At 42.2% G+C, this 26209-nt stretch overlaps 1 protein-coding gene across 1 annotated transcript in view; it reads left to right on the top strand.

Annotated features, from left to right (window-relative positions):
* Positions 1–12685, top strand: part of LOC310858272 (apolipoprotein(a)-like) — a 17641-nt gene extending 4956 nt beyond the window's left edge. The window contains exons 6-21 of the mRNA XM_083764378.1: positions 181–343; positions 641–768; positions 1669–1804; positions 1926–2050; positions 2489–2624; positions 2718–2842; positions 3724–4056; positions 4560–4722; positions 5539–5663; positions 6376–6538; positions 9667–9791; positions 10189–10327; positions 10682–10806; positions 11416–11551; positions 11655–11779; positions 12057–12685. Coding sequence (XP_083620504.1) covers positions 181–343; positions 641–768; positions 1669–1804; positions 1926–2050; positions 2489–2624; positions 2718–2842; positions 3724–4056; positions 4560–4722; positions 5539–5663; positions 6376–6538; positions 9667–9791; positions 10189–10327; positions 10682–10806; positions 11416–11551; positions 11655–11779; positions 12057–12073 — 2264 coding nt within the window. The 3' untranslated portion in view covers positions 12074–12685. The remainder of the gene's footprint in view (positions 1–180; positions 344–640; positions 769–1668; positions 1805–1925; positions 2051–2488; positions 2625–2717; positions 2843–3723; positions 4057–4559; positions 4723–5538; positions 5664–6375; positions 6539–9666; positions 9792–10188; positions 10328–10681; positions 10807–11415; positions 11552–11654; positions 11780–12056) is intronic.
* Positions 12686–26209: the final 13524 nt, after the last annotated feature.

Below are 26209 nucleotides of genomic sequence, written 5' to 3'. Positions count from 1 at the left end.
TAACTATAAACACAGCACCCGGGGAGCAGTTAGGGGTTAAGTTTCTTTCTCAGGGACACATCGATGGGCCCAGGACGATAACTGTGCGGTGTGGACCTTCTGTTTCCCAGATGACCTCTATACCAAAACATTGATCCTTGTCTTCCCTCTCTCAATCCATCTACTTCTTACTGTCTTCAGCATCAGAGCCACCTCCCATCGTCCCAGAGCTGACGTGCTTCACTTGTGAGGGCGTAAACTATCGGGGGGAGGTTGCCAGCACGATCTCTGGTAAAACCTGCCAGAGCTGGTCGGCCCAGAGACCTCACAAACACGATCGAACACCCGAAAACCACCCACACAAGTAAGAACACAGATCCAAACATGATCTGAACAAGTAAGCCATGGTGCTACACCATTTTCACAGAAACGCTGGGAGTACGGCATGCCAGGTTCTCAGATGTGATGTAGCTGTGTACACTTGAATGAAAATACTGCCTGCCTGCCTGCCTGACTGCCTACATTTTGAGCGGCTAGCGCCTCCTATGCACAGCTTTGTGTGTTTGTAGCACAGAATGTGATGATTTGATTGGCTGATGTATGATGATGTATGAAGATAAGAGCTACCCTCAATTCACACAAGTGTGATTTTTTTTGTCAGAGGCCTGCTGAACAACAACTACTGCCGTAATCCAGACAATGAGAGGAAGCCATGGTGCTACACCACTGACTCACAGAAACGCTGGGAGTACTGCCAGGTCCCCAGATGTGATGTTGCTTCCGGGCCAGGTAGCTGTGTACACTTACATGACAAAAATAATATTGATTACTTTTAGGACATTTCTTCTGAGGATGAATAATAAGTAACCCACTGTTTGTAGAGAAAGTGGCCATGAGTTTAGCTTGATGTTGATGTTCACTGTTCACGAAGTTTACTGTTCTGTGTGAAACTAGTCATTCACCTACTTATTCACTTTAGTCAATATAATTGTAAGGCAAAAAGAAAATCTACAAGCTCACAGCTTCGGCCTCACGTAGTAGCATAGTTCAACATAGAGCTTAGAAGTTGTCTCTGACCCTTCCCCTGTCTTTCTTACTGTATATTTGCACCATAGACTGTAAAATAATATGGACGTAAGATGAAGCCTATCAGTCCTTGAATTGTAAATCGCCATCTTTCTAGATTCGTTTGGGCCCAGCTGGCCATTGGCTGGCCCAGACAACGAGGCGGGACTTCCCCCCTTCTTCTTCGTTGGTTTTTATTTTGACTCGAGCGGGGGGTGGATCCCGATCATAGACTGTAAAGGTAGCCACGCCCCTTAGAACATACTCGACTTTATGGTCATTTTTTTAATAAATGTGACCATCAATTTCCAAAAAGAATATTATGACATGAGAAATGAGACTTTAAACTAGTGACTAGAAGCAGAAAGTATTCATGACCATGTTTATTAAGGTAATAGTCTAGGTGAGGTTGGGCCCAAATACATGGACCTCTATGGAGCTATGGGGTTTTTTGGGCCCAATGACAGTGCCACAACAGGCCAACTTTCAGGAAGTCAGGATTTCCTACTGGCTTCAGACACTATTGGCTTCTATTGGCTTCTCTACCAGAAACACTGCAGGTCTTTGTGTTGACTCTCTCCATCCATCTATACTTCATGTCCTGTCCACCTACCATCATCCCAGAACTGACCTGCTACACTGGTGATGGCATGAACTATCGGGGAGAGATTGCCAGGACGACCTCTGGGAAAACCTGCCAGAGATGGTCCGCCCAGAGACCTCATAAACACAATCTTAGGCACGAAAACAACCCGCACGAGTAAGAAGACCCAGCCATATATCGATCTAGAATATATCTGTCTGTCTGTCTGTCTGTCTGTCTGTCTTTCTGTCTGTATGTCTACTACCTACCTACTGTACCTATCTACATATTTTGTCAGAGGCCTGGTCAGCAACTACTGCCGTAATCCAGATGGTGAGATGATGCCATGGTGCTACACCACTGACTCACAGAAACGATGGGAGTACTGCCCAGTACCCAGATGCAATGTTTCTCCCGGGCCAGGTAGCTTCGATCACTTATGTTTAGTATGATGATTTTATGTATTGCTATCAGGGAATTTCTACTGAGAATGAATAAGAACCCTTCGTCTCTCTGTGACTCACTGTGCCGTTTGTTTGCAGAGAAACTGATCATGAGTTTAGCTAGATGTTCCCAAGCTTACAGTTTACTCTTCTGTTACTGAGCATCAGTAGTAGCAGTATCCCTACCTCAGAGAAAGTAACAAAACACATATTGGTTGCATTGAAACACCGTTTCCTGACAAGCGGTTTCCACTCCCAACTACACCTCAGAAACTAATTTAGTCATTCACCTACAGTACTTATTGTAAGTCAATATTGTCCTGTGGAAAATAGCATTAGCAAATCAACAAGCTCACAGTTTTTGGCCTCATGCAGCAACACTCTTAAATCCTGTCCTGTCCACCTACCATCATCCCAGAGCTGACCTGCTACACTGGTGACGGCAGAAACTATCGGGGGGAGGTTGCCTTGACAACGTCTGGGAAAACCTGCCAGAGATGGTTGGCCCAGAGACCTCACAAACACACCCGCACGCCCGAAAACCACCTGCACAGGTAAGAAGAGCCAGCCAAACATCTACAATATATCTGTCTGTCTTTCTGTCTGTATGTCTGTCTACTACCTACCCACTGTACATATTTTGTCAGAGGCCTGGACAACAACTTCTGCCGTAATCCAGACAATGAGATGATGCCATGGTGCTACACCACTGACTCAGAGACACGCTGGGAATACTGCCCGGTATCCAGATGCAATGTTGCTCCCGGGCCAGGTAGCTTCGATCACTTATCTTTAGTATAATGATTTTATGTATTACTATCAGGGAATTTCTGCTGAGAATGAATAAGAACCCCTCATCTTACTGTACTGTTTGTTTGCAGAGAAACTGACCATGAGTTTACTTTAGCTAGATGTTCCCAAGCTTACAGTTTACCGTTTTGTTACCGAGCGTCAGTAGTAGCAGTATCCCTGTAGCAGTATCCCTGCCTCAGAGTGTGAGTGGTTTAATTCCACTCCCAAGTACACACCAGAAACTAATTTAGGCGCTGTGCCTGCATTTTGAAAACATGACCAATGACAAAAAACTCCCATATCTGCTGGGCGAAGTACAACAATGTGCAAACACAGCAGCAAGATTTGTGAGCTGCTGTGATAGGAGAAGGATATCAAATGGAACACAACCACCCTAAAGACTAATCATTGTGTATATTCCTGCACTATACCTGCATCGAGTGATCTTGGTACATAGAAGTTGATCTATTGAAGATCCTGACCTTCAAAGTACATCATTTTTGTTTTGATTGTATTGCTGTATTGTTGTATTGTTCTTTCTGCTTTGGCAATGTAAACGTATGTTTTCTCATGCCAATAAAGCCCTTTGAATTGAATTGAATTGCATGCCCAAAAGAACAGTGCGTGGCTGCGTGCGTATAGTGAGAGAGAGGGGGGGGGGGGGGGGGGGAGGGTCCGGTCCCAGACATGATAAAGGTCCCCCCTGCTGCGTTTCCAATTGCTACGGATGACAGTGTGAAGGCAAACCGCAGCAAATTAAATAGCCTATGCAAGAATCCCAATTCCATTCGCATCGAGTCTACCAAAGTATTAGGTGAGAATGTGACCTAAAACCTTCTCTCTCTCTCTCTCTCTCTACAGAGCCTAGGTTGGTGCATGGGTCTGCAGAGTCAGTGAGGTTGGTGAATGGGACCAGTGAGTGTTCAGGCAGAGTGGAGGTGAAGTCTCATCAGTCGTGGGTCTCAGTGTGTGAAGGTGACTTTGACCAGCAGGATGCAGAGGTGGTCTGTAGGCAGCTTGGCTGTGGGGCACCTTCAGTCCTCCAGGGGGTGTTCTATGGAGACGTGAATTCTCCAATGTGGACCAAAGAGTTTCAGTGTGAAGGCAGTGAGTCTGTTCTCCTGGACTGTGGAACCTCAAACTCAACTAGAAACACCTGCTCAAATGACACGACTGTTGGACTCACCTGCTCAGGTAAAAGACAAACTACACTTTAGGTTTGGATTGATGTGTGTGTGTGTGTGTGTGTGTGTGTGTGTGTGTGTGTGTGTGTGTGTGTGTGTGTGTGTGTGTGTGTCATTGCCCCTCTATCTTATCTATAAAAGCTGTCTGTCTGTCTGTCTGTCTGTCTGTCTGTCTGTCTGTCTGTCTGTCTGTCTGTCTGTCTGTCTGTCTGTCTGTCTGTCTGTCTGTCTGTCTATAATACTAATACATATCTGTCTGTCTGTCTATAATAATAATACATAATGTAGTAGTATAATAACACATGCAATTTATATACAGGGTTAGAGTGTTACAGAAGAATACCACTCATTTTCAACATTGAACTATGTCATTAATATACCTTAGCGTTTTACTTCCACGCATGGACTGTGGCCAGGGCGTGAAGTGGGGAACTTATGTTTCCCAGAAGGCCTCTCTACCAAAACAGTGATCCTTGTATTCTCTGCCTTCCAACTGCTCCTTCCTATCCTCAGAATCAGAGCCACCTACCATTGCCCCGGAGCTGACCTGTTACTCTGGCGATGGCAGGAACTATCGGGGAGAGGTTGCCAGGACGATCTCTGGAAGAACCTGCCAAAGTTGGTCGGCCCAGACACCTCACAATCACGTGCGCACACACGACAACTACCCATGTAGGTAAGAACACGAACACCAAGCCAAACATCTACACAAACATGTGCGCACAACCACTACCCATGCAGGTAAAAACACGAACACCCTGCCAAAAATGTACAGAAACACGTGCGCAACAACTACCCATGCAAATATAGATAGTAAAATATATCTATCTGCGTTCTCGTGGCACAGTGGTAAAAGGCCTAATCACCACCGCAGTGGCTGCGGGTTTGAATCAACAGTGATGCATCCAACTTTATCGAGCGTCTATACCAGTGGTTTTCAACCAACGTCCATTATTTATCCAGAATTTGAGCCACGGACCACCATTTGATGAGATTCAAAACTGTTGTTGTCGTTGCCTGGATAGGATTTTGTCCAAAATGTATTGATGTTGGTACCATTAACTAACAATGATTCTACATTGTCAAGTTGTGTAGACTTCTTGTAAAGTAAAGCAGATGTTTTAACAATAATGAAACTCTTGAGAGGGTAAATGAACCAAACGGGTCCACTTGGTTTCATTTTACACTCTGGTTGAGAACCACTAGTCTATACGAACACAATTGGCCCGTGTTCGGGCGAAGGGAAGCCGGGTGGGGAGGAAGATAATTATCATTGCACATATTCCTACGGGATGCGGTGGCACCTGTTGGGAATGAGGAGTAGAACAAAGGCTCTATGTCCTCCCGGTGGGGGCTCCTCACTGGCAGGAGAGTCAGTAAGATACAACAGCAGTGACAACTCACAAATGTGTGGGGATTCATCAACTGGCATAACGACTAAATTGTATACTGTATCTATCTACATACTGCCTATACCTACATTTTTTGTCAGAGGCCTGGACGACAACTACTGCCGTAATCCAGACAATGAGACGATGCCATGGTGCTACACCACTGACTCACAGAAACGCTGGGAGTACTGCCCGGTCCCCAGGTGTGCTGTTGCTTCCGGGCCAGGTATCTTATCTTTGATCACTTCAGTTCATGACAATGAATGTATTGATTACTTTTAGGGAATTCGTGCTGAGGACGAATGACAAACTCTCTGTGACTTGTCACTGTACTGTACATTTTGCTAATAGTTAATAGCCTGTCTGTCTGGAGCCCAAAGGCCTTATCCCCCGGAACTATACAGCCCTATATTCCTATTAGAGCTCTTAGGTCTGCTGACAAGCTGTTGCTACCCAATACCAGGGTCAAATGTAGGCTATAGTGTGCCTACATTTTACCCTGCACTTTTGCAGCTGCTGCCCACAGGCTCTGGAATAGTCTGCCCCCTTGCAATCAGATCAGCGCAGTCCATTGAAGTTTTTAAATCCCAGCCAAAACAATCCACTTTTTTACCCTTACTTTTAATAATTTGTGTAAAGTTTTATTTTATTTGATTAGCAGGGAACCTACCACTGACTGTCTGAGAAAGTATAGGCACACACGGTCATCTCTGCTTGAGTTTTTAATTATTAGAATTGGAATAGAGTTTCTAGCAAAATAACTATAAACACAGCACCCGGGGAGCAGTTAGGGGTTAAGTTTCTTTCTCAGGGACACATCGATGGGCCCAGGACGATAACTGTGCGGTGTGGAACTTCTGTTTCCCAGATGACCTCTATACCAAAACATTGATCCTTGCCTTCCCTCTCTCAATCCATCTACTTCTTACTGTCTTCAGCATCAGAGCCACCTCCCATCGTCCCAGAGCTGACGTGCTTCACTTGTGAGGGCGTAAACTATCGGGGGGAGGTTGCCAGCACGATCTCTGGTAAAACCTGCCAGAGCTGGTCGGCCCAGAGACCTCACAAACACGATCGAACACCCGAAAACCACCCACACAAGTAAGAACACAGATCCAAACATGATCTGAACAAGTAAGCCATGGTGCTACACCATTTTCACAGAAACGCTGGGAGTACGGCATGCCAGGTTCCCAGATGTGATGTAGCTGTGTACACTTGAATGAAAATACTGCCTGCCTGCCTGCCTGACTGCCTACATTTTGAGCGGCTAGCGCCTCCTATGCACAGCTTTGTGTGTTTGTAGCACAGAATGTGATGATTTGATTGGCTGATGTATGATGATGTATGAAGATAAGAGCTACCCTCAATTCACACAAGTGTGATTTTTTTGTCAGAGGCCTGCTGAACAACAACTACTGCCGTAATCCAGACAATGAGAGGAAGCCATGGTGCTACACCACTGACTCACAGAAACGCTGGGAGTACTGCCAGGTCCCCAGATGTGATGTTGCTTCCGGGCCAGGTAGCTGTGTACACTTACATGACAAAAATAATATTGATTACTTTTAGGACATTTCTTCTGAGGATGAATAATAAGTAACCCACTGTTTGTAGAGAAAGTGGCCATGAGTTTAGCTTGATGTTGATGTTCACTGTTCACGAAGTTTACTGTTCTGTGTGAAACTAGTCATTCACCTACTTATTCACTTTAGTCAATATAATTGTAAGGCAAAAAGAAAATCTACAAGCTCACAGCTTCGGCCTCACGTAGTAGCATAGTTCAACATAGAGCTTAGAAGTTGTCTCTGACCCTTCCCCTGTCTTTCTTACTGTATATTAGCACCATAGACTGTAAAATAATATGGACGTAAGATGAAGCCTATCAGTCCTTGAATTGTAAATCGCCATCTTTCTAGATTCGTTTGGGCCCAGCTGGCCATTGGCTGGCCCAGACAACGAGGCGGGACTTCCCCCCTTCTTCTTCGTTGGTTTTTATTTTGACTCGAGCGGGGGGTGGATCCCGATCATAGACTGTAAAGGTAGCCACGCCCCTTAGAACATACTCGACTTTATGGTCATTTTTTTAATAAATGTGACCATCAATTTCCAAAAAGAATATTATGACATGAGAAATTAGACTTTAAAGGTATATTCAGTGATTTCACTCAAAAAACCTTAGGTTTCGTTTTTGGCTGTGGGACCCAGCCTTTCGTCCAATCAGGATAGAGAGTCAAAAACGAAACCTAAGGTTTTCTGACCCCCAGGGGTTAACTGGGGACAGGGAGGAACTCCTTATATGGCCAGCACACTCTATAGTAGGGAGGATTATCACAACAAATCAAAAAAATAAGTGATATTTGAATTAACCCTTTTACTGCTGCCATTTATTGAGAAATTAGGACCTAATTCATGCCAGCATTTTTTTAATTTGAGCTCTTATTTTGAAAAGCCACATTTTGCCTCAACCGGAAGTGAGCTTATCCCTGCCAGCTTTACGTTGCCAAGACAACCTTTGTTTACATGATCGAAAAATGCCGGTACATTTTTGCACTCCACAACGTCGGCTCGTGCCGTCAAAGAAACGCTGTTTTGACCAAAAATGCCATCTGGGACAAGGAATAGGAGATACAGGCGATTGAAAGAAACGGATAGAATGGATTCTTATGGCGACGGTGAATTAATATGAACGATCCAGTGCAGTGCTAACAACAGTGCTAGCTAACCGGCTAACGTGAGTAGCATTATGGCTTGATCAATCATATGCACTAATAAAGGGCAATTGCCGAAGGGCTTCGGCAATGGCAGCAAGCGTTAATATCAAATTAATGCTTCAATTGCCGAAGGGCTTCGGCAATGGCAGGAAGACGGTTAAGTGAAATCACTGAATATACCTTTAAACTAGTGACTAGAAGCAGAAAGTATTCATGACCATGTTTATTAAGGTAATAGTCTAGGTGAGGTTGGGCCCAAATACATGGACCTCTATGGAGCTATGGGGTTTTTTGGGCCCAATGACAGTGCCACAACAGGCCAACTTTCAGGAAGTCAGGATTTCCTACTGGCTTCAGACACTATTGGCTTCTATTGGCTTCTCTACCAGAAACACTGCAGGTCTTTGTGTTGACTCTCTCCATCCATCTATACTTCATGTCCTGTCCACCTACCATCATCCCAGAACTGACCTGCTACACTGGTGATGGCATGAACTATCGGGGAGAGATTGCCAGGACGACCTCTGGGAAAACCTGCCAGAGATGGTCCGCCCAGAGACCTCATAAACACAATCTTAGGCACGAAAACAACCCGCACGAGTAAGAAGACCCAGCCATATATCGATCTAGAATATATCTGTCTGTCTGTCTGTCTGTCTGTCTGTCTTTCTGTCTGTATGTCTACTACCTACCTACTGTACCTATCTACATATTTTGTCAGAGGCCTGGTCAGCAACTACTGCCGTAATCCAGATGGTGAGATGATGCCATGGTGCTACACCACTGACTCACAGAAACGATGGGAGTACTGCCCAGTACCCAGATGCAATGTTTCTCCCGGGCCAGGTAGCTTCGATCACTTATGTTTAGTATGATGATTTTATGTATTGCTATCAGGGAATTTCTACTGAGAATGAATAAGAACCCTTCGTCTCTCTGTGACTCACTGTGCCGTTTGTTTGCAGAGAAACTGATCATGAGTTTAGCTAGATGTTCCCAAGTTTACAGTTTACTCTTCTGTTACTGAGCATCAGTAGTAGCAGTATCCCTACCTCAGAGAAAGTAACAAAACACATATTGGTTGCATTGAAACACCGTTTCCTGACAAGCGGTTTCCACTCCCAACTACACCTCAGAAACTAATTTAGTCATTCACCTACAGTACTTATTGTAAGTCAATATTGTCCTGTGGAAAATAGCATTAGCAAATCAACAAGCTCACAGTTTTTGGCCTCATGCAGCAACACTCTCTTAAATCCTGTCCTGTCCACCTACCATCATCCCAGAGCTGACCTGCTACACTGGTGACGGCAGAAACTATCGGGGGGAGGTTGCCTTGACAACGTCTGGGAAAACCTGCCAGAGATGGTTGGCCCAGAGACCTCACAAACACACCCGCACGCCCGAAAACCACCTGCACAGGTAAGAAGAGCCAGCCAAACATCTACAATATATCTGTCTGTCTTTCTGTCTGTATGTCTGTCTACTACCTACCCACTGTACATATTTTGTCAGAGGCCTGGACAACAACTTCTGCCGTAATCCAGACAATGAGATGATGCCATGGTGCTACACCACTGACTCAGAGACACGCTGGGAATACTGCCCGGTATCCAGATGCAATGTTGCTCCCGGGCCAGGTAGCTTCGATCACTTATCTTTAGTATAATGATTTTATGTATTACTATCAGGGAATTTCTGCTGAGAATGAATAAGAACCCCTCATCTCACTGTGACTTACTCTACTGTTTGTTTGCAGAGAAACTGACCATGAGTTTAGCTAGATGTTCCCAAGCTTACAGTTTACCGTTTTGTTACTGAGCGTCAGTAGTAGCAGTATCCCTGCCTCAGAGTGTGAGTGGTTTAATTCCACTCCCAAGTACACACCAGAAACTAATTTAGTCATTCACCTACTGTCCTACCCATTGTAAATCAATATAGTCCAGCGGTAAATAGCAAATCAACAAGCTCACAGTTTTTGGCCCCATGCAGCAATGACCTATTAAATGCTGTCCTGTCCACCTTCCATCGTCCCAGAGCTGACCAGCTGCTACACTAGTGACGGCAAAAACTATCGCGGGGAGGTTGCCAGGACGATCTCTGGAAAAACCTGCCAGAGATGGTCGGCCCAGAGACCTCACAAACACGACCGCACGCCTGAAAACAACCTGCACAAGTAAGAAGACTCAGCCATATAACTATCTATCTACGATATCTATGTGTCTGTCTGTCTGCCACCCACTCCCTCTGTCAACCTGGGGAGAGCAACAGACCCCATGCTTCCTTCTATGCATGAGGAGTCCAAGCCGCTTCTTTTCACCTGACAGAGGTTCCCGGTTGGGCGTAGCGTGTGGCCAGGGGGAGGCAGTATAGAGACCAGGATTACTGCATGCTTTTTGTGACTCCACACAGAAAGGCCCTTTTGCAGACCTCAGTCTCTCTGTCTGTCTGTCTGTCTACTCTACTGCCTACTGTTGTTCTGTCTACTAACTACCTACTACCTACTGTACCTACCTACATATTTTGTCAGAGGCCTGGACAGCAACTACTGCCGTAATCCAGACAATGAGAGGAAGCCATGGTGCTACACCACTGATTCACAGACACGCTGGGAGTACTGCCCCGTCCCCAGATGTGATGTTGCTCCCAGGCCAGGTAGCTTTCTTTCACCACATTATAATTATGATGATGTTATGGATTACTTTCAGGACATTTCTTCTTTTGGGTCTCATGCAGCAACATTCTGTATCTTATAACTCCTGTTTATATATAGCTATTATTTGTATGTTAGAGAAGCTATACAGAGGCTATCAGCATTCAAATCAATAAACATAGGTATTTATAGCAAACAAAGCCATGTTTACCCATAACATGTAAATCATTTTAAAGTTAATATTAGCTTTCTAGCCAGCAAAGTTGCAGCTCTGGTCTGAGTAGGATGGTTCAACAAAGAGCTTAGAAGTTGACTCCGTCTCTTTCCCTGTCTGGTTACCCCACTCCTGCGGGGTATTTTTGTTACTGTACATTTTCACACACAGGAAATGTGTCCTCTGCATTTACCCATCCTAACTATTAAAGCAGTGAATAGTATTAGGCTAATACGACATCCAGGGATCGGGGTTTCTTGCTCTGGGACACTTTGCCACAGAGTGTGGATCGGGGACCTTCTGTTTGACGCTTCTCTACCAGAAACACTGCAGGTCTTTGTGTTGACTCTCTCCATCCATCTATACTTCATGTCCTGTCCACCTACCATCATCCCAGAGCTGACCTGCTACACTGGTGATGGCATGAACTATCGGGGAGAGATTGCCAGGACGACCTCTGGGAAAACCTGCCAGAGATGGTCCGCCCAGAGACCTCACAAACACAACCTTAGGCACGAAAACAACCCGCACGAGTAAGAAGACCCAGCCATATATCAATCTACAATAGCTATCTAGTTCTGTCTGTCTGTCTGTCTGTCTGTCTATCTAATGTACCTACCTACATATTTTTGTCAGAGGCCTGGACAGCAACTACTGCCGTAATCCAGACAATGGGAAGAAGCCATGGTGCTACACCACTGACTCACGGACACGCTGGGAGTACTGCCAGGTTTCCAGATGTGATGGTGCTCCTGAACCAGGTAGCTTTGATCACTTAAGTTCAGTTTTGTTTTGTAAGTATGACTATAGGCTATCTACTATCTATCTACTGTATATCTAAGTATTATAAGTACTGAGAAATGAAGGAAATAAACTGATGTATACCACTAAAATTTGCATTAGCTGTGTAATATTCTAACAATTATTTTCTTTTGTATTTTCTTACTGGGGCTGAATCCGTTTTCTGACCTAACTTGTTAACATCTGAACAATTCGCCAAATCAAAAACATTGTAATCATGTTTATTGTCTCCCATAGAACTGATCAGCCACTAACGGGAAGCAGAAGTGGAGAGTCCGACCAATTGATGATTTCCGAGTCTGATTCCGGTCTCGGAGAGTCCTAATGATGTTTTGAACGATGTTTTGTCAAAAAGTGCAACATTTTCAAACCAATACCACTCATTTTTAAACAGTTTTGGGGCCAATGGGGTCCAGGACACTTTTTATGTATCAGAGGTGAACCCTATATTTGAAAATACCTTCGACTGCATTTCCTTGTAATACTGTAACTTTGGATCATAACAAAGTCACAGAAATACATCGCATTAAACAATTCCATTTAACTACAGTGTAATAGCAATAACCTTTTGTTGGCTCATCTATGCTGTGAACAAAACAAAATACAAAACTTGTCAGCCTTTCTTTTTCACATGTATACTGCATTGCAATTGTCAATGAATTGTCTTTTGTTCAAATGTCATTTTTGAAATGATCCCTGCAAGCAAAGCCTTTCTTTCACAATCTGGATAAACTGGACAAGCAGGATAGTTTTCAACCTGTTAATACACTTATTTTTTTCTTTCCCCAGTAATGTTTTTCCATAACTCTTAATGGCTGATCGACCTGTGTGGTGTGACCCTGCTGTGGCGCACGGCTGAGGGTCTGGAGCGCACGCCCACTTCAGAGGCCCTGTTCAATCTAGCAGTGGATAGAGCACGCTAATGTCCCGCACCATCTCTAGATCTTCCTTGAATAAATCTACACTTATACACTTATATTTTCTGGGTGAAACTCCCAGCAGGGTGGCATAGAGTGGTATTCATTTACGGGCCCGCAGGTGCCCTGGTGCATAAACGGCATTACCAGAAGGTAAATATTTCTGTATTGGAAATCCTTTTCTCAGTGAACTTTTCTAATTACTTGCGCAAGCAGAGCGCGCAAGTAATAATTTCGCCCGGTCTGTGTGCACCGTGCCAGCCGACCCGCCACTTGATGCGTATGCGAATAAAATAGCAAATTTGTGCCTGGTTTGCTGGGACCAGATTACATAAATGACCATATGTCTTACGTCATCATTTAGAGCTAGTCATACATATACTATATACATAATCAGTAAAATAAAATAGCAAATTGTGCCTGATTTGCTGGGACCAGAGTACATGGTGTGTATATGTATGACTAGCTCTAAATGATGACGTAAGACATATGGTCATTTATGTAATGTGGTCCCAGCAAACCAGGCACACATTTTCTGTTTTATTCGCATACGCATCAAATGGCGGGTCAGCTGGCACGGTTTTTGGCGCAAAGTAACCACAGTATACCGCTAATCAACTTACAACTATAGTATATGTATATGTATACCTATGTCTTACGTCATCATTTAGAGCTAGTCATACCCATACGTATACTATATACATAATCAGTAAAATAAAATAGCAAATTGTGCCTGATTCGCTGGGACCAGAGTACATGGTGTGTATATGTATGACTAGCTCTCAATGATGACGTAAGAAATATGGTCATTTATGTAATCTGGTCCCAGCAAACCAGGCACAAATCTGCTGTTTTATTTGCATACGCATCAAGTGGCGGGTTGGCTGGCACGGTTTTTGGCGCAAAGTAACCACAGTATACCGCTAATCAACTTACAACTACATACTCTATATGTATATTTATACATAGATTTAGTATTAATATCACTATAGTCCAAGATGAAATACATTTAAAACAATTGACAATTTACAATAAATAATAAGATAATTATACTGTATAACATATTTTAATTCAGTTTATATACCTTTTTTTCATCACATATCAATGATTTATTTTTCTTTGAAAAACTAAAAAGGGATCTAGAATATTTCTAAATTGATAAAAGTGTATTTCTTATATAGATAGAAACTTGAACCATACTTAATAATACTAGGTGTTTATATGCATAAAGTAGATAGGTAGCAAATAGTTACACGTAATACTTAGACATTTCAAACGTTCCTTCACAGAGATAGGCTACTGAGATTCCACATTTTACAGCGGTCGAAAATACTTGCACGCTCTGCTTGCGCACTAGTTGGTCATTTATGGCCTACTAGTGTGCAACAAGCAAGTATGCACTCGACAGAGTGCAGTTCTAGTTTTATAATATTCTGAGATTTGGTTAAAGCAACACAAGGCTTTGGCTAGAATGATTAAACTCAATCTGTAATACATCTACAATATAGGAAAGTTTCAGTGTCACTTTATTACATTTAAAAATAGGCCTATACGTTTTTCGTGTAATTCCAATTCCTTTGGAATGCACCCATAACGGCGATATGGAGGGACGTTATGATTAGGTTAATCAGACTAAAGCTGTGCTCACATTCCGCTGAGCTGAATGGAATGAGTTACAGTTCACAAGGGGTTCAAGTCCAGGCCAGAACTGTTCTCCTGCCACAGTGCCCACAATCCCGAAAACAGGGGTGTTTGAAAACTTTGATGATGGAGAGGGCAACTGTACTCCAGAGGGCCACATTGCATATGCTGTCGGGCAGAATTAAACCTCTTATCTCCATATTTTAGCTTTTGTTCATAATTAATGCCCTACTTTGTCATTCTATTCACAAAAGTAGGAGTAGCAAAAATAGCCAAACTGCACGCTCTGCTACTTTTTAATTGAAATCCTGAATACTTTTTTAAAATAATATTGTACTGTTCTGCCCTCAATTTGAGTTCATGCTTTTAGTGTGTTTGAATCTTACGTTTGCGTTGCTTGTTTGTAGTTGCTTTTCTTTTGATATACTAAGAATGTCAGACTCTTATTCTGAATTCCTAGCAGTATGTTAGCAGTGCATTATGGGAAGAAGAAGCTCCATAACAGTGTCCTCCATTAGAGAACAAGCAGAGAAGCACATGGTCCTTGTTCACACGCTCGAAAGCAATGGCTGTAAGTGTTATTATGATTCTCTTTCTGTGTAGTGTTTTGATGTGTTTATTTGCACATGGATAATAATTCATATTGGTTAAAATGATGACAAATGGCAACTTTACATGTTTATTTTTGACCAGCATTTAATTGTGTTAAAATCATACTTTCACCTTGAAGACTGTGCTCAATAAAAGGAGCAAGGCGCTTGCTTCCTGGCTTGTAAAAAACGAGTTTGGCTGTCTGTTTAACTTTGTTAACATACTGTATGTATACAACACGTTGTGGGAACAGAACAATTACTACCTGGTGCATTTCAACCCAGATTAATGTCATTATTATTGCTGACCTGACATTATTGGGCTTGCAGTACGACAGCAAGGAAAGGGCTTATGGTCACCATATCTATTGCAGAGGTGACAAGGTTTCATAAACATTTGTTTGAACACAAAACTGTGTTCAGTTTAATCCTAGTTATGATGGAGCTACAGTGTGGGAAAAAACTAACAAAAAACATCAAATATATGAGACAGACACATAAATGGACTTTGTGACGTTGAAGGCTTTTCATTCAGGTTACAGTGAGGGAGAGGAGCTTTCTCTCAGGAGACATTATGATTAAACAGACAATTTAAAATAAGAGACTAAAATAGATAGATTACTGTCAATCTCATTGTTTGTTACCTGAACAGATCACCTCCAGTGTCAAATCTGAAAAATTTGACATCAATCCTGCACACTCCCTAATTGTAGATTCAAATCCAAAACAGGTGTTTGTAATAACCCAAACAGGTACATTTGTAGAGCCCTGTCTCAATTGTGATGGACCAGCAGAGCCACAGCCCAACTGTCTACACACTACTGGTGCTGTCTTTAGTACGGTACAACAGTCATGCACTGGTCTCCACTCTCCCAGGTGTTTCATCTCCAGGGTACCAGTACAGTTACTGGTTCCTCCCACCAACCTGACAGTATTAGGCTCTGTACATAGACAATAGAAAATGCAATTGAAATGTAATCTGTCATTGATTGTAAAATAATAATCCAAACCTAAAGTGTAGTTTGCCTTTTACCTAAGCAGGTGAGTCCAACAGTCTTGTCAGGTGAGCAGGTGTTTCTAGTTGAGTCTGAGGTTCCACAGTCCAGGAGAACAGACTCACTGCCTTCACACTGGAACTCTTTGGCTGACATTGGAGCATTCACTTCTCCATAGAGCGCCCCTTGGAGGACTGAAGGTGCCCCACAGCCAAGCTGCCTACAGACCACCTCTGCATCCTGCTGGTCAAAGTCACCTTCACACACTGAGACCCACGACTGATGAGACTTCACCTCTACTCTGCCTGAACACACACTAGTCCCATTCACCAACCTCACTGACTCTGGAGGGAGGGAGGGAGAGAGAGACAGAGATGTAAAAGACAGACAGGCAGACAGATCATTGGACGACCTGCTCTACATCCTGAGCCACAGACGCCCAGGCTGGCCAGAGAGACAGTATCCACACTTTTCCTGGGCTGTGTGTGCTCCAGTTCCTGTTGATTTCATTGGATATCATTGGTCATCTGACCAGTTTCATGGGGAGAACATGCAAACTCCACCTAGAGATGATGACTGATGATGCAGGAGGACAGAACACTGCCCCAGTGCCCACAGCGTCCCCAGCAGGAATTGAACCCATGGACCATCTCACTGTGAGGTGACAGCGCTACCGACTGCGCCACCGTGCCCGGCGCTGAAGTTATCTGAGATCAGCCTATTTGTCTTATGATGGTGTCGCTCGTTGTAAATATAAGAAATACAAGCTCACATATCGCAACACATTGTGACCTTAGATAGATAGATAGATAGATAGATAGATAGATAACTTTCATTGTTTGTTACCTGAACAGATCACCTCAATTCCGAAGCCGGAAGAAGCACTTTTCAGCCCCCCACACTCCCTCAGTGAAGACTCAGATCCAGCACAGTCAGCATTAATGTACCATCTACTACCATATCTAGCAGCCGGACCCCATTTTGTTGAAACAACAGAGCCACAGTCCAGTTGTCTACACACTACAGATGCTGACCTAAGGTTCCAGTCATATCCTTCATCTGCTTGTCTCCACTCTCCCAGGTATTTGATCTCCAGTACACCACCACAGTGACTTGTTCCTCCCACCAACCTGATAGGCTGGTCAGGCTCTGTACAGAGATAAGACAGGCAGTTTAAAAGTAATATTAATTTGAGTATAAAATACAAAATAAAATAGTTTGTCTTTTACCTGAGCATGTGAGTCCAACAGTCTTGTCATTTGAGCAGGTGTTTCTAGTTGAACCTGAGGTTCCACAGTCCAGGAGAACAGACTCATTGCCTTCACACTGGAACTCTTTGGTCCACATTGGAGCATTCACTTGTCCATAGAGCACCCCCTGGAGGACTGAAGGAGCCCCGCACCCAAGCTGCCTACAGACCACCTCTGCATCCTGCTGGTCAAAGTCACCTTCACACACTGAGACCCACGACTGATGAGACTTCACCTCCACTCTGCCTGAACACTCACTGGTCCCATTCACCAACCTCACAGACTCTGGGGGGAGAGAGAGAGAGACATACACAGATATTTTCAGAGCCACATTTTGTCCTCAAACAATTTACTTTATTTTTTTGCAGTTGAAGTCGTTGTTTGTTACCTGAACAGATCATATCCAGTCTGAACGAGGAAGTACCATCAGAGTTCTCCATTGTTACACACTCCCTCAGTGAAGATTCAGATCCAACACAGGCAGCTGTCACCTTCCACACATGTTTAGATGGATGATTATAATCCCTTTTTGTTGAAACCATGGTGCCACAGTCTAGTTGTTTACACACTACAGATGATGACTTTAGGGTCCAGAACGATGTTCCACCCACTGGTCTCCACTCTCCCTGGTGTGTCATCTCCAGTAAACCAGTACAGTGACTGGTTCCTCCCACCAACCTGACATCAGACTCTGTACAATACAATACAATACAATACAATACAATACAATAGAATAGAATAACCGTAAACTAGAACGATGCAATTCTGGGAAATTGCAAGTGAGGTTGACCCTGTACCTTTACATGTATTTGTTCATGTATTAATTTATGGGAAGCCAGGCATTAGCACACTTTATACTAGAAAGTTTTGTTCTTGATTATTTTTGTCTTGCATTATATTACATAATATTGTGATGTCACTCCTGTCTGATTGGACATTATTTTTTACAAACAGAAAAGGTTACAAAAAATTCCCATTGAACAAAATAGGTTAACAAAAAACAGGTTTACTTTAGCTGATCTCGCACCTAGAAAAATAAAGTGTTGCCTACTACAGCAACCACACTAATAAAATGAAAAATAGAATCAAACATTTGATGCTATATCTATATTTTTGTTGCATATGTGTTCACCTGTTGTGTGGTGTGTCGGTTGAACCTGAAGAGCTGAAGAGAAAAATAAAAGCATACATCAGTATACCCTCTCTGCCAGTACAGGGGTTTGGTTTATCTGTTGAAATACAGGAGATGGGGCGCCCGCTGGCCGGGTGGTCCGTGTGGGCAACAATGGTTTGTTGTAAACAAACAAGGTTGGTTGTCATTGTGATTTGATCACACTGTGACTCCTACCACCAAGGGTGGACACAGAGGTCATGACCTTGGTATACAGTAGGTACATGTATGCAGTAGACATCTGTACTATGTTTCTAAAATACATCTATTCTACTAGGCCATACTGAACCATGTTTCTGATGAACTGCACACTGGATCACACGCACATGCAGGCATGCGCACACGCACGCACGCGCGCGCACACACACACACACACACACACACACACACACACACACACACATGCAGAGAGAGAGAGGGGGGGTACATCAGGAGAAAGTATAAAGGTCAACTCCATCAGGGTTATGTGTGATCAAATGTCTACAGTAAACCAAAAAACACACAACTGAAAAAATACAACACATTGTCCCTCTGGAACATTTCTCTGCTGTATATTATATATTAACTTTTCTGGAAGAAGAAAAAACATGTTTTAGAACAACACAATACTGCCTAATCAAAGTTGATATGGCAACTGTATACAATGTCCTGTTATGTCAGATGTTTGAGGATCAAATGGACTTAGGACTTAGTAAGTGTTTATTGTACTTTTTGTTTGGGTTCAATATTTGTATAACCACACACAGACATAAAGGGTGTTCAATATCACTGATTAAAAACAAACTGAAAAGGAAAAATGGATATAGTTACATAGTAGCGATGATTTTCACATCAAATATACTAATTCACACTTATTAACTAATATTCTATTCAATAGGTGATGTTAATAGTTCCTCTGTAACACAGAACATCTGTGTTTGTGTTTATTATTGTAATGGCACTTTACTATACTATAATTGATTGTACATTTTCCTAATTTCATCATTTAAACCTCCTTTCCAAAACTGCATTTAAATGGTTATGTTAAGTTATGTGAATGTCTATTGGGGTAATTATGGTTGATAGCTGAAGTAAAATATCCAAGTTTAATGCAAGGTTGAATGAACTTTTGCGTGCAGCTCTTATGGTGGAATTGGTGACCTACTGAATTATGTGACTCGTGCAGTGCATGGAGTTCGTATAATCTGAAAAGGAACGATGCTTCTAACAACAGGTCAACAGCTGTAGTTCCGGTCACACAACTTCATTATGGTGTTTGGGAGAACGTTCCTCTGAATTCGTTTTTTACTTTTAGACAACAATGTTACCCAAATACAAATACATCTCAGGCTCAATACTAAGAATGTTTCTTGTTTGATAACTTATCACCTTTTGAACGTGATCAATATTAAGACCCAATTAAGACCCAATTCAGAATAGCTAAGCTGGTCATTAAGAGTAAATAATAATGCAATGGCTATATACAGTTATAAGAGTCACAGGTTGTTTTTTGTTTCCCCTTTGTTCCTGGCTAGCAGGCTAATAATCATATTTGACAATCAATTCAACGTTTTCTAAATTATATAAGCTTCACAGGATAATATAAATCAGATGTACTTACCATCCATCGCCATGGTTAAGGAAGAAAGAAGCAGAGAGGCCACACTCATCCACAGTACCGTCTTCATCCTGCTGCCTGATCCTGTGTCTGTTGAAGCTCCACAGATACATTCCATCCATTACACTCTGACACTGTATCCTCCCCTGGAATCTGACTGGTCATCCCAGGTGCCGCCCCATTACACACCTTAGGGATTTGGAAATACAAACTCTGACCGCTCTGGTCTGTTTTTGAGTGGTGCTAACTGCTAACCACTCCTATAGACAGCAATGTGTGTCCCTGGCTGTGTCTGTGCCTAGGTCCCTGGCTGGGTCCGAGCACGGAACAGTAGAGTAGAGTGCGAGTAGAGTGTGACTACAGTATAAGTGCGAGTACAGTAGAGTGCGAGTATAGTAGAGTGCGAGTAGAGTGTGAGTAGAGTATAGTGCGAGTACAGTAGAGTGTGTACAGTAGAGTGCGAGTACAGTAGAGTGCGAGTAGAGTGCGAGTAGAGTAGAGTGCGAGTACAGTATAGTGCGAGTACATTAGAGTGTGAGTAGAGTAGAGTGCGAGTAGATTAGAGTAGAGTGCGAGTACAGTAGAGTAGAGTACAGTGCGAGTACGTAGAGTGCGAGTAGAGTGCGAGTAGAGTGTGTACAGTACAGTACTAGTACATTACAGTACAGTACAGTGTGAGTAGAGTGCAAGTACAGTCGAGTACAGTACAGTAGAGTAGAGTAGAGTAGAGAAGAGTAGAGTGCGAGTACAGTAGAGTAGAGTGCGAGTAGAGTAGAGTGTGAGTACATTAGAGTAGAGTGCGAGTACAGTAGAGTAGAGTAGAGTGCGAGTACAGTAGAGTAGAGTGCGAGTAGAGTAGAGTAGAGTATTCCCGCAAGGTTGCCACATTTACGACATCCAAGCAACTTGGTATATAGAAACAATGCTTGCTTTTAGACGGAAATAAAAACAAGCAAAACAAACAATAGGGCCACTCAGCCAGGTTGCCAACATTGCACTTTCCAAGCAACTGGATATATGAAAACATCATGGTTGCCATGTTTGCTTTTCCAAGTAAAAAAACAAATACAAAAACAGTATAGAATATCACCCTTCCGCTATTGCCTTCTTCCCATTTGCGACGCGTGGCTCTAGGATGAGTGGCCCGAAGGCCCGCAAAATTCATTTTTTTTTAATAAATGGGACCATAATTTTCCTAAAAGAATATTATGACATGAGAAATGAGACTTTAAACTAGTGACTGGAAGCAGAAAGTATTCATGACCATGTTTGACCAGGTAATACAGTCTAGGTTAAGTTGGGCCCAAATACATGGACTTCTATGGAGCTATGGGGTTTTTTTGGGCCCAATGACAGTGCCACAACAGGCCATTATATTAACTTTCAGGAAGTCAGGATTTCCTACTGGCTTCAGACACTATTGGCTTCACTGCCCCCCTGGTAAGAACCCTGTCTCTCCAGCTCTTTAGTAAACAGTAACATTAGGGTGAAAGTGGTTAATTCAGTGTATGTAAACAAGCTGTGAGTAATGTGAACCCCCTTGTGTGTTTATCTGTAACAGATCGGGCGAATGGAGAGTCCCATTGACTTTTTGGTGACGGACACAATGCCTGATAGCGTCAGCCAAATCTAGTGTCAGCCAAAATCTTGCACTTTGCCTGCCGCATCATATCATTGATCAACCTGTGAAGTTTCATCAGTTTAAAATGTTGCCCTATTCACCCCCCATTATAACTAATAGGGGCTAATATTGGGACGGCCATATTGGATTTCCAGCAAACAATTGACCGGGTTGTCCATATAGTTTGTGATATTATTTTTGGAGGACAACCTTTGAGGTCATGGTTTGCCCCCTGGGTATTTATAGCCCATGGCCTTGGACGGCATACTGTAGCATGCCGTTTATCATCATTTTTGCGGATTTGAAAAAAAGACCAAAATCGCTCCGAGACCATATACTATAGCTCATGGTCTCGGAGCGATTTTCGTCTTTTATTCAAATCCTCGTTTTCATCATTTATAGCCCATGACCTCCGACGGCATACTATAGCATGCCGTTTTTCATCATTTTTGAGGATTTGAAAAAAGAGGAAAATCACTCCAAGACCATAGACTATATAGCCCATGGTCTTGGATTGATTTTCATTTTCCGTCTGCCAGGATTAGAATTTCACTACAGTATTGAAAGATTACACCGGTATGAATGTCATTGATTGCCAGGAATTAGTTATATTATTTGAAATATATTTTATTTTACAAATTTACAGTGTCAGGTCCTGTCAGGTCCCAATACCATGGACTATAGCCCATGGTCTTGGAGTGATTTTCCTCTTTTTTTCAAAACCTTGTTTTTCATAATTTATAGCCCATGGCCTTGGACGGCATACTATAGCATGCCGTTTGTAATGTAAATGTAATGAATGTGATTGCTTCTGCTTTGGCAATGTAAACGTATGTTTTCTCATGCCAATAAAGCCCTTTGAATTGAATTGATTGCTGTTGGACCTGTAAATTACAACAAAACAAACTCAAGGCACTGGTGTGGTACTTCCTGGTTTACCAGAACAGGGTTCAACTCCCTGCAGTGCTCTGCTCAATTTGTTTTATTTACATGGTTTATTGTTTATATTCTCTTCATTGTGTTGCCTTTTCATAGATGATAACCCCCAGGTCCTTTTTTGATTTATTTATTAGATCCCCATTAGCTTAGTGTGAGTTACAGCAGCTGCTCTTCCTGAGGTCTTTACTGTGTTTGTACTCCCTATAGTTAGGTTACCAAGTCTATTTATTAAGGGACCAAGCCTGAAGGGACTCTTGGTGTGGCATTTTTTCACTATTTCGGAGGATTTAAAAGAAAGGTGAAAATCACTGTAAATTATTGTGGTTGCTGTTGGACCTGTAAATTACAACAAAACAAACTAAGGCACTGGTTGTGGTACTTCCTGGTTTACCAGAACAGGGTTCAACTCCCTGTGGTGCCCTGCTCAATTTGTTGTATTTAAATGGTTTATTTTTATATCGTGTTGCCGTTTCATAGATGATAACCCCCAGTTTCTCTATTGTGTTTGTACTCCATACAGTTATGTTACCAAGTCTATTTATTAAGTGACAAGCACGAAGGGACACTTGGTCCCTTATTGTGTCTTTTTTTCTCTTCTCCTTCTTCCGCCAAAAATAGCAGGTCTGGCTGAACCGTGCTGTAGTCCATCGTCTTGGAGTGCATGCTATAGGGTGGCATTTTTCACGATTTCGGAGGGTCTGAAAATATCGGAAAAGCGACAGGCTATAGTCCATCGTCTCGGAGAGCAAGCTATAGGGTGCAAATTTTCCCGATTTCGGAGGATTTGAAAAAAGGTGAAAATCAAAGAAAGCGACAGGCTATAGTCCATCGTCTCGGAGTGCATGGTCACGATTTCGGAGGATTTGAAAGAAACTTTGAAAATATCGGAAAAGCGACAGGCTATAGTCCATCGTCTCGGAGCGCATGCTATAGGGTGCCATTTTTCACGATTTCGGAGGGTCTGAAAATATCGGAAAAGCGACAGGCTATAGTCCATCGTCTCAGAGAGCAAGCTATAGGTTGCAAATTTTCCCGATTTCGGAGGATTTGAAAAAAGGTGAAAATCAAAGAAAGCGACAGGCTATAGTCCATCGTCTCGGAGTGCATGGTATTGGGTACCATTTTTCACGATTTCGGAGGATTTGAAAGAAACTTTGAAAATATCGGAAAAGCGACAGGCTATAGTCCATCGTCTCGGAGCGCATGGTATAGGGCAGTGTTTCCCAACCTTTTTTCTGCCAGGGCACACTTTTCATAGCCAAAAAATCCCAGGGCACACCTAGATACGGGGGGGGTAAGATTCCTTTTCAGGCAAACATGTCCACCGTAAGATGACCCTAAGTAGGCTAGAATGGGGTTGCTAGGTGTAAGTATGTAGGACTAGTAGCATGCCAAAGTTTGTGCAGAGAATGCATTGGGCGTTTAAGTTAAATAACTCAGAAACTACAAAACATTTAAAAGTAAAAGGTTCCAGCATGTGTCTCCACAGTAAGCTGAATAATAAAAAGTGTGAATGGAGTTTCTAGGTGAAAGTGATTTTTTTGATGTGCCAAAATCTGCCATTGAGCCCCATGTTAAAAGTCTCAAATTTGAAAGCACTATATTTCTAAAACTATGAAACATTTCAAAGATTCCTTTTCAGGCAAACATGTCCACCGTAAGATGAACCTAAGTAGGCTAGAATGGGGTTGCTAGGTGTAAGTATGTAGGACTAGTAGCATGCCAACTTTTGTGCTATTGCCATAGAGAATGCATTGGGCGTTTAAGTTAAATAACTCATAAACTACAAAACATAAAAATAAAAAAAAGTTCCAGCATGTGTCTCCACAGAAAGCTGAATAATAAAAAGTGTGAATGGAGTTTTTAGGTGAAAGTGACTTTTGACGTGCCTATAGAGCTGCCATTGAGCCCCATGTTAAATGTCTCAAATTTGAAAGCCCTATATTTCTAAAACTATGAAACATTTCAAAGATTCCTTTTCAGGCAAACATGTCCACCGTAAGATGAACCTAAGTAGGCTAGAATGGGGTTGCTAGGTGTAAGTATGTAGGACTAGTAGCATGCCAAATTTTGTGCTATTGCCATAGAGAATGCATTGGGCGTTTAAGTTAAATAACTAATAAACTACAAAACATAAAAATAAAAAAAAGTTCCAGCATGTGTCTCCACAGTAAGCTGAATAATAAAAAGTGTGAATGGAGTTTCTAGGTGAAAGTGACTTTTGACGTGCCTATAGAGCTGCCATTGAGCCCCATGTTAAATGTCTCAAATTTGAAAGCACTATATTTCTAAAACTATGAAACATTTCAAAGATTCCTTTTCAGGCAAACATGTCCACCGTAAGATGAACCTAAGTAGGCTAGAATGGGGTTGCTAGGTGTAAGTATATAGGACTAGTAGCATGCCAAATTTTTGCTATTGCCATAGAGAATGCATTGGGCGTTTAAGTTAAATAACTCATAAACTACAAAACATAAAAATAAAAAAAAGTTCCAGCATGTGTCTCCACAGTAAGCTGAATAATAAAAAGTGTGAATGGAGTTTCTAGGTGAAAGTGACTTTTGACGTGCCTATAGAGCTGCCATTGAGCCCCATGTTAAATGTCTCAAATTTGAAAGCACTATATTTCTAAAACTATGAAACATTTCAAAGATTCCTTTTCAGGCAAACATGTCCACCGTAAGATGAACCTAAGTAGGCTAGAATGGGGTTGCTAGGTGTAAGTATGTAGGACTAGTAGCATGCCACATTTTGTGCTATTGCCATAGAGAATGCATTGGGCGTTTAAGTTAAATAACTCATAAACTACAAAACATAAAAATAAAAAAAAGTTCCAGCATGTGTCTCCACAGTAAGCTGAATAATAAAAAGTGTGAATGGAGTTTCTAGGTGAAAGTGACTTTTGACGTGCCTATAGAGCTGCCATTGAGCCCCATGTTAAATGTCTCAAATTTGAAAGCACTATATTTCTAAAACTATGAAACATTTCAAAGATTCTTTTTCAGGCAAACATGTCCACCGTAAGATGAACCTAAGTAGGCTAGAATGGGGTTGCTAGGTGTAAGTATATAGGACTAGTAGCATGCCAAATTTTTGCTATTGCCATAGAGAATGCATTGGGCGTTTAAGTTAAATAACTCATAAACTACAAAACATAAAAATAAAAAAAAGTTCCAGCATGTGTCTCCACAGTAAGCTGAATAATAAAAAGTGTGAATGGAGTTTCTAGGTGAAAGTGACTTTTGACGTGCCTATAGAGCTGCCATTGAGCCCCATGTTAAATGTCTCAAATTTGAAAGCACTATATTTCTAAAACTATGAAACATTTCAAAGATTCCTTTTCAGGCAAACATGTCCACCGTAAGATGAACCTAAGTAGGCTAGAATGGGGTTGCTAGGTGTAAGTATGTAGGACTAGTAGCATGCCACATTTTGTGCTATTGCCATAGAGAATGCATTGGGCGTTTAAGTTAAATAACTCATAAACTACAAAACATAAAAATAAAAAAAAGTTCCAGCATGTGTCTCCACAGTAAGCTGAATAATAAAAAGTGTGAATGGAGTTTCTAGGTGAAAGTGACTTTTGACGTGCCTATAGAGCTGCCATTGAGCCCCATGTTAAATGTCTCAAATTTGAAAGCACTATATTTCTAAAACTATGAAACATTT

Source organism: Protomyctophum parallelum, assembly GCF_964188405.1.
Source record: "Protomyctophum parallelum genome assembly, chromosome: 5".
Lineage (NCBI taxonomy): Eukaryota > Metazoa > Chordata > Actinopteri > Myctophiformes > Myctophidae > Protomyctophum > Protomyctophum parallelum.
Note: the sequence above shows the minus strand (reverse complement) of the source record. Positions and strands in the feature narration are given on the sequence as shown.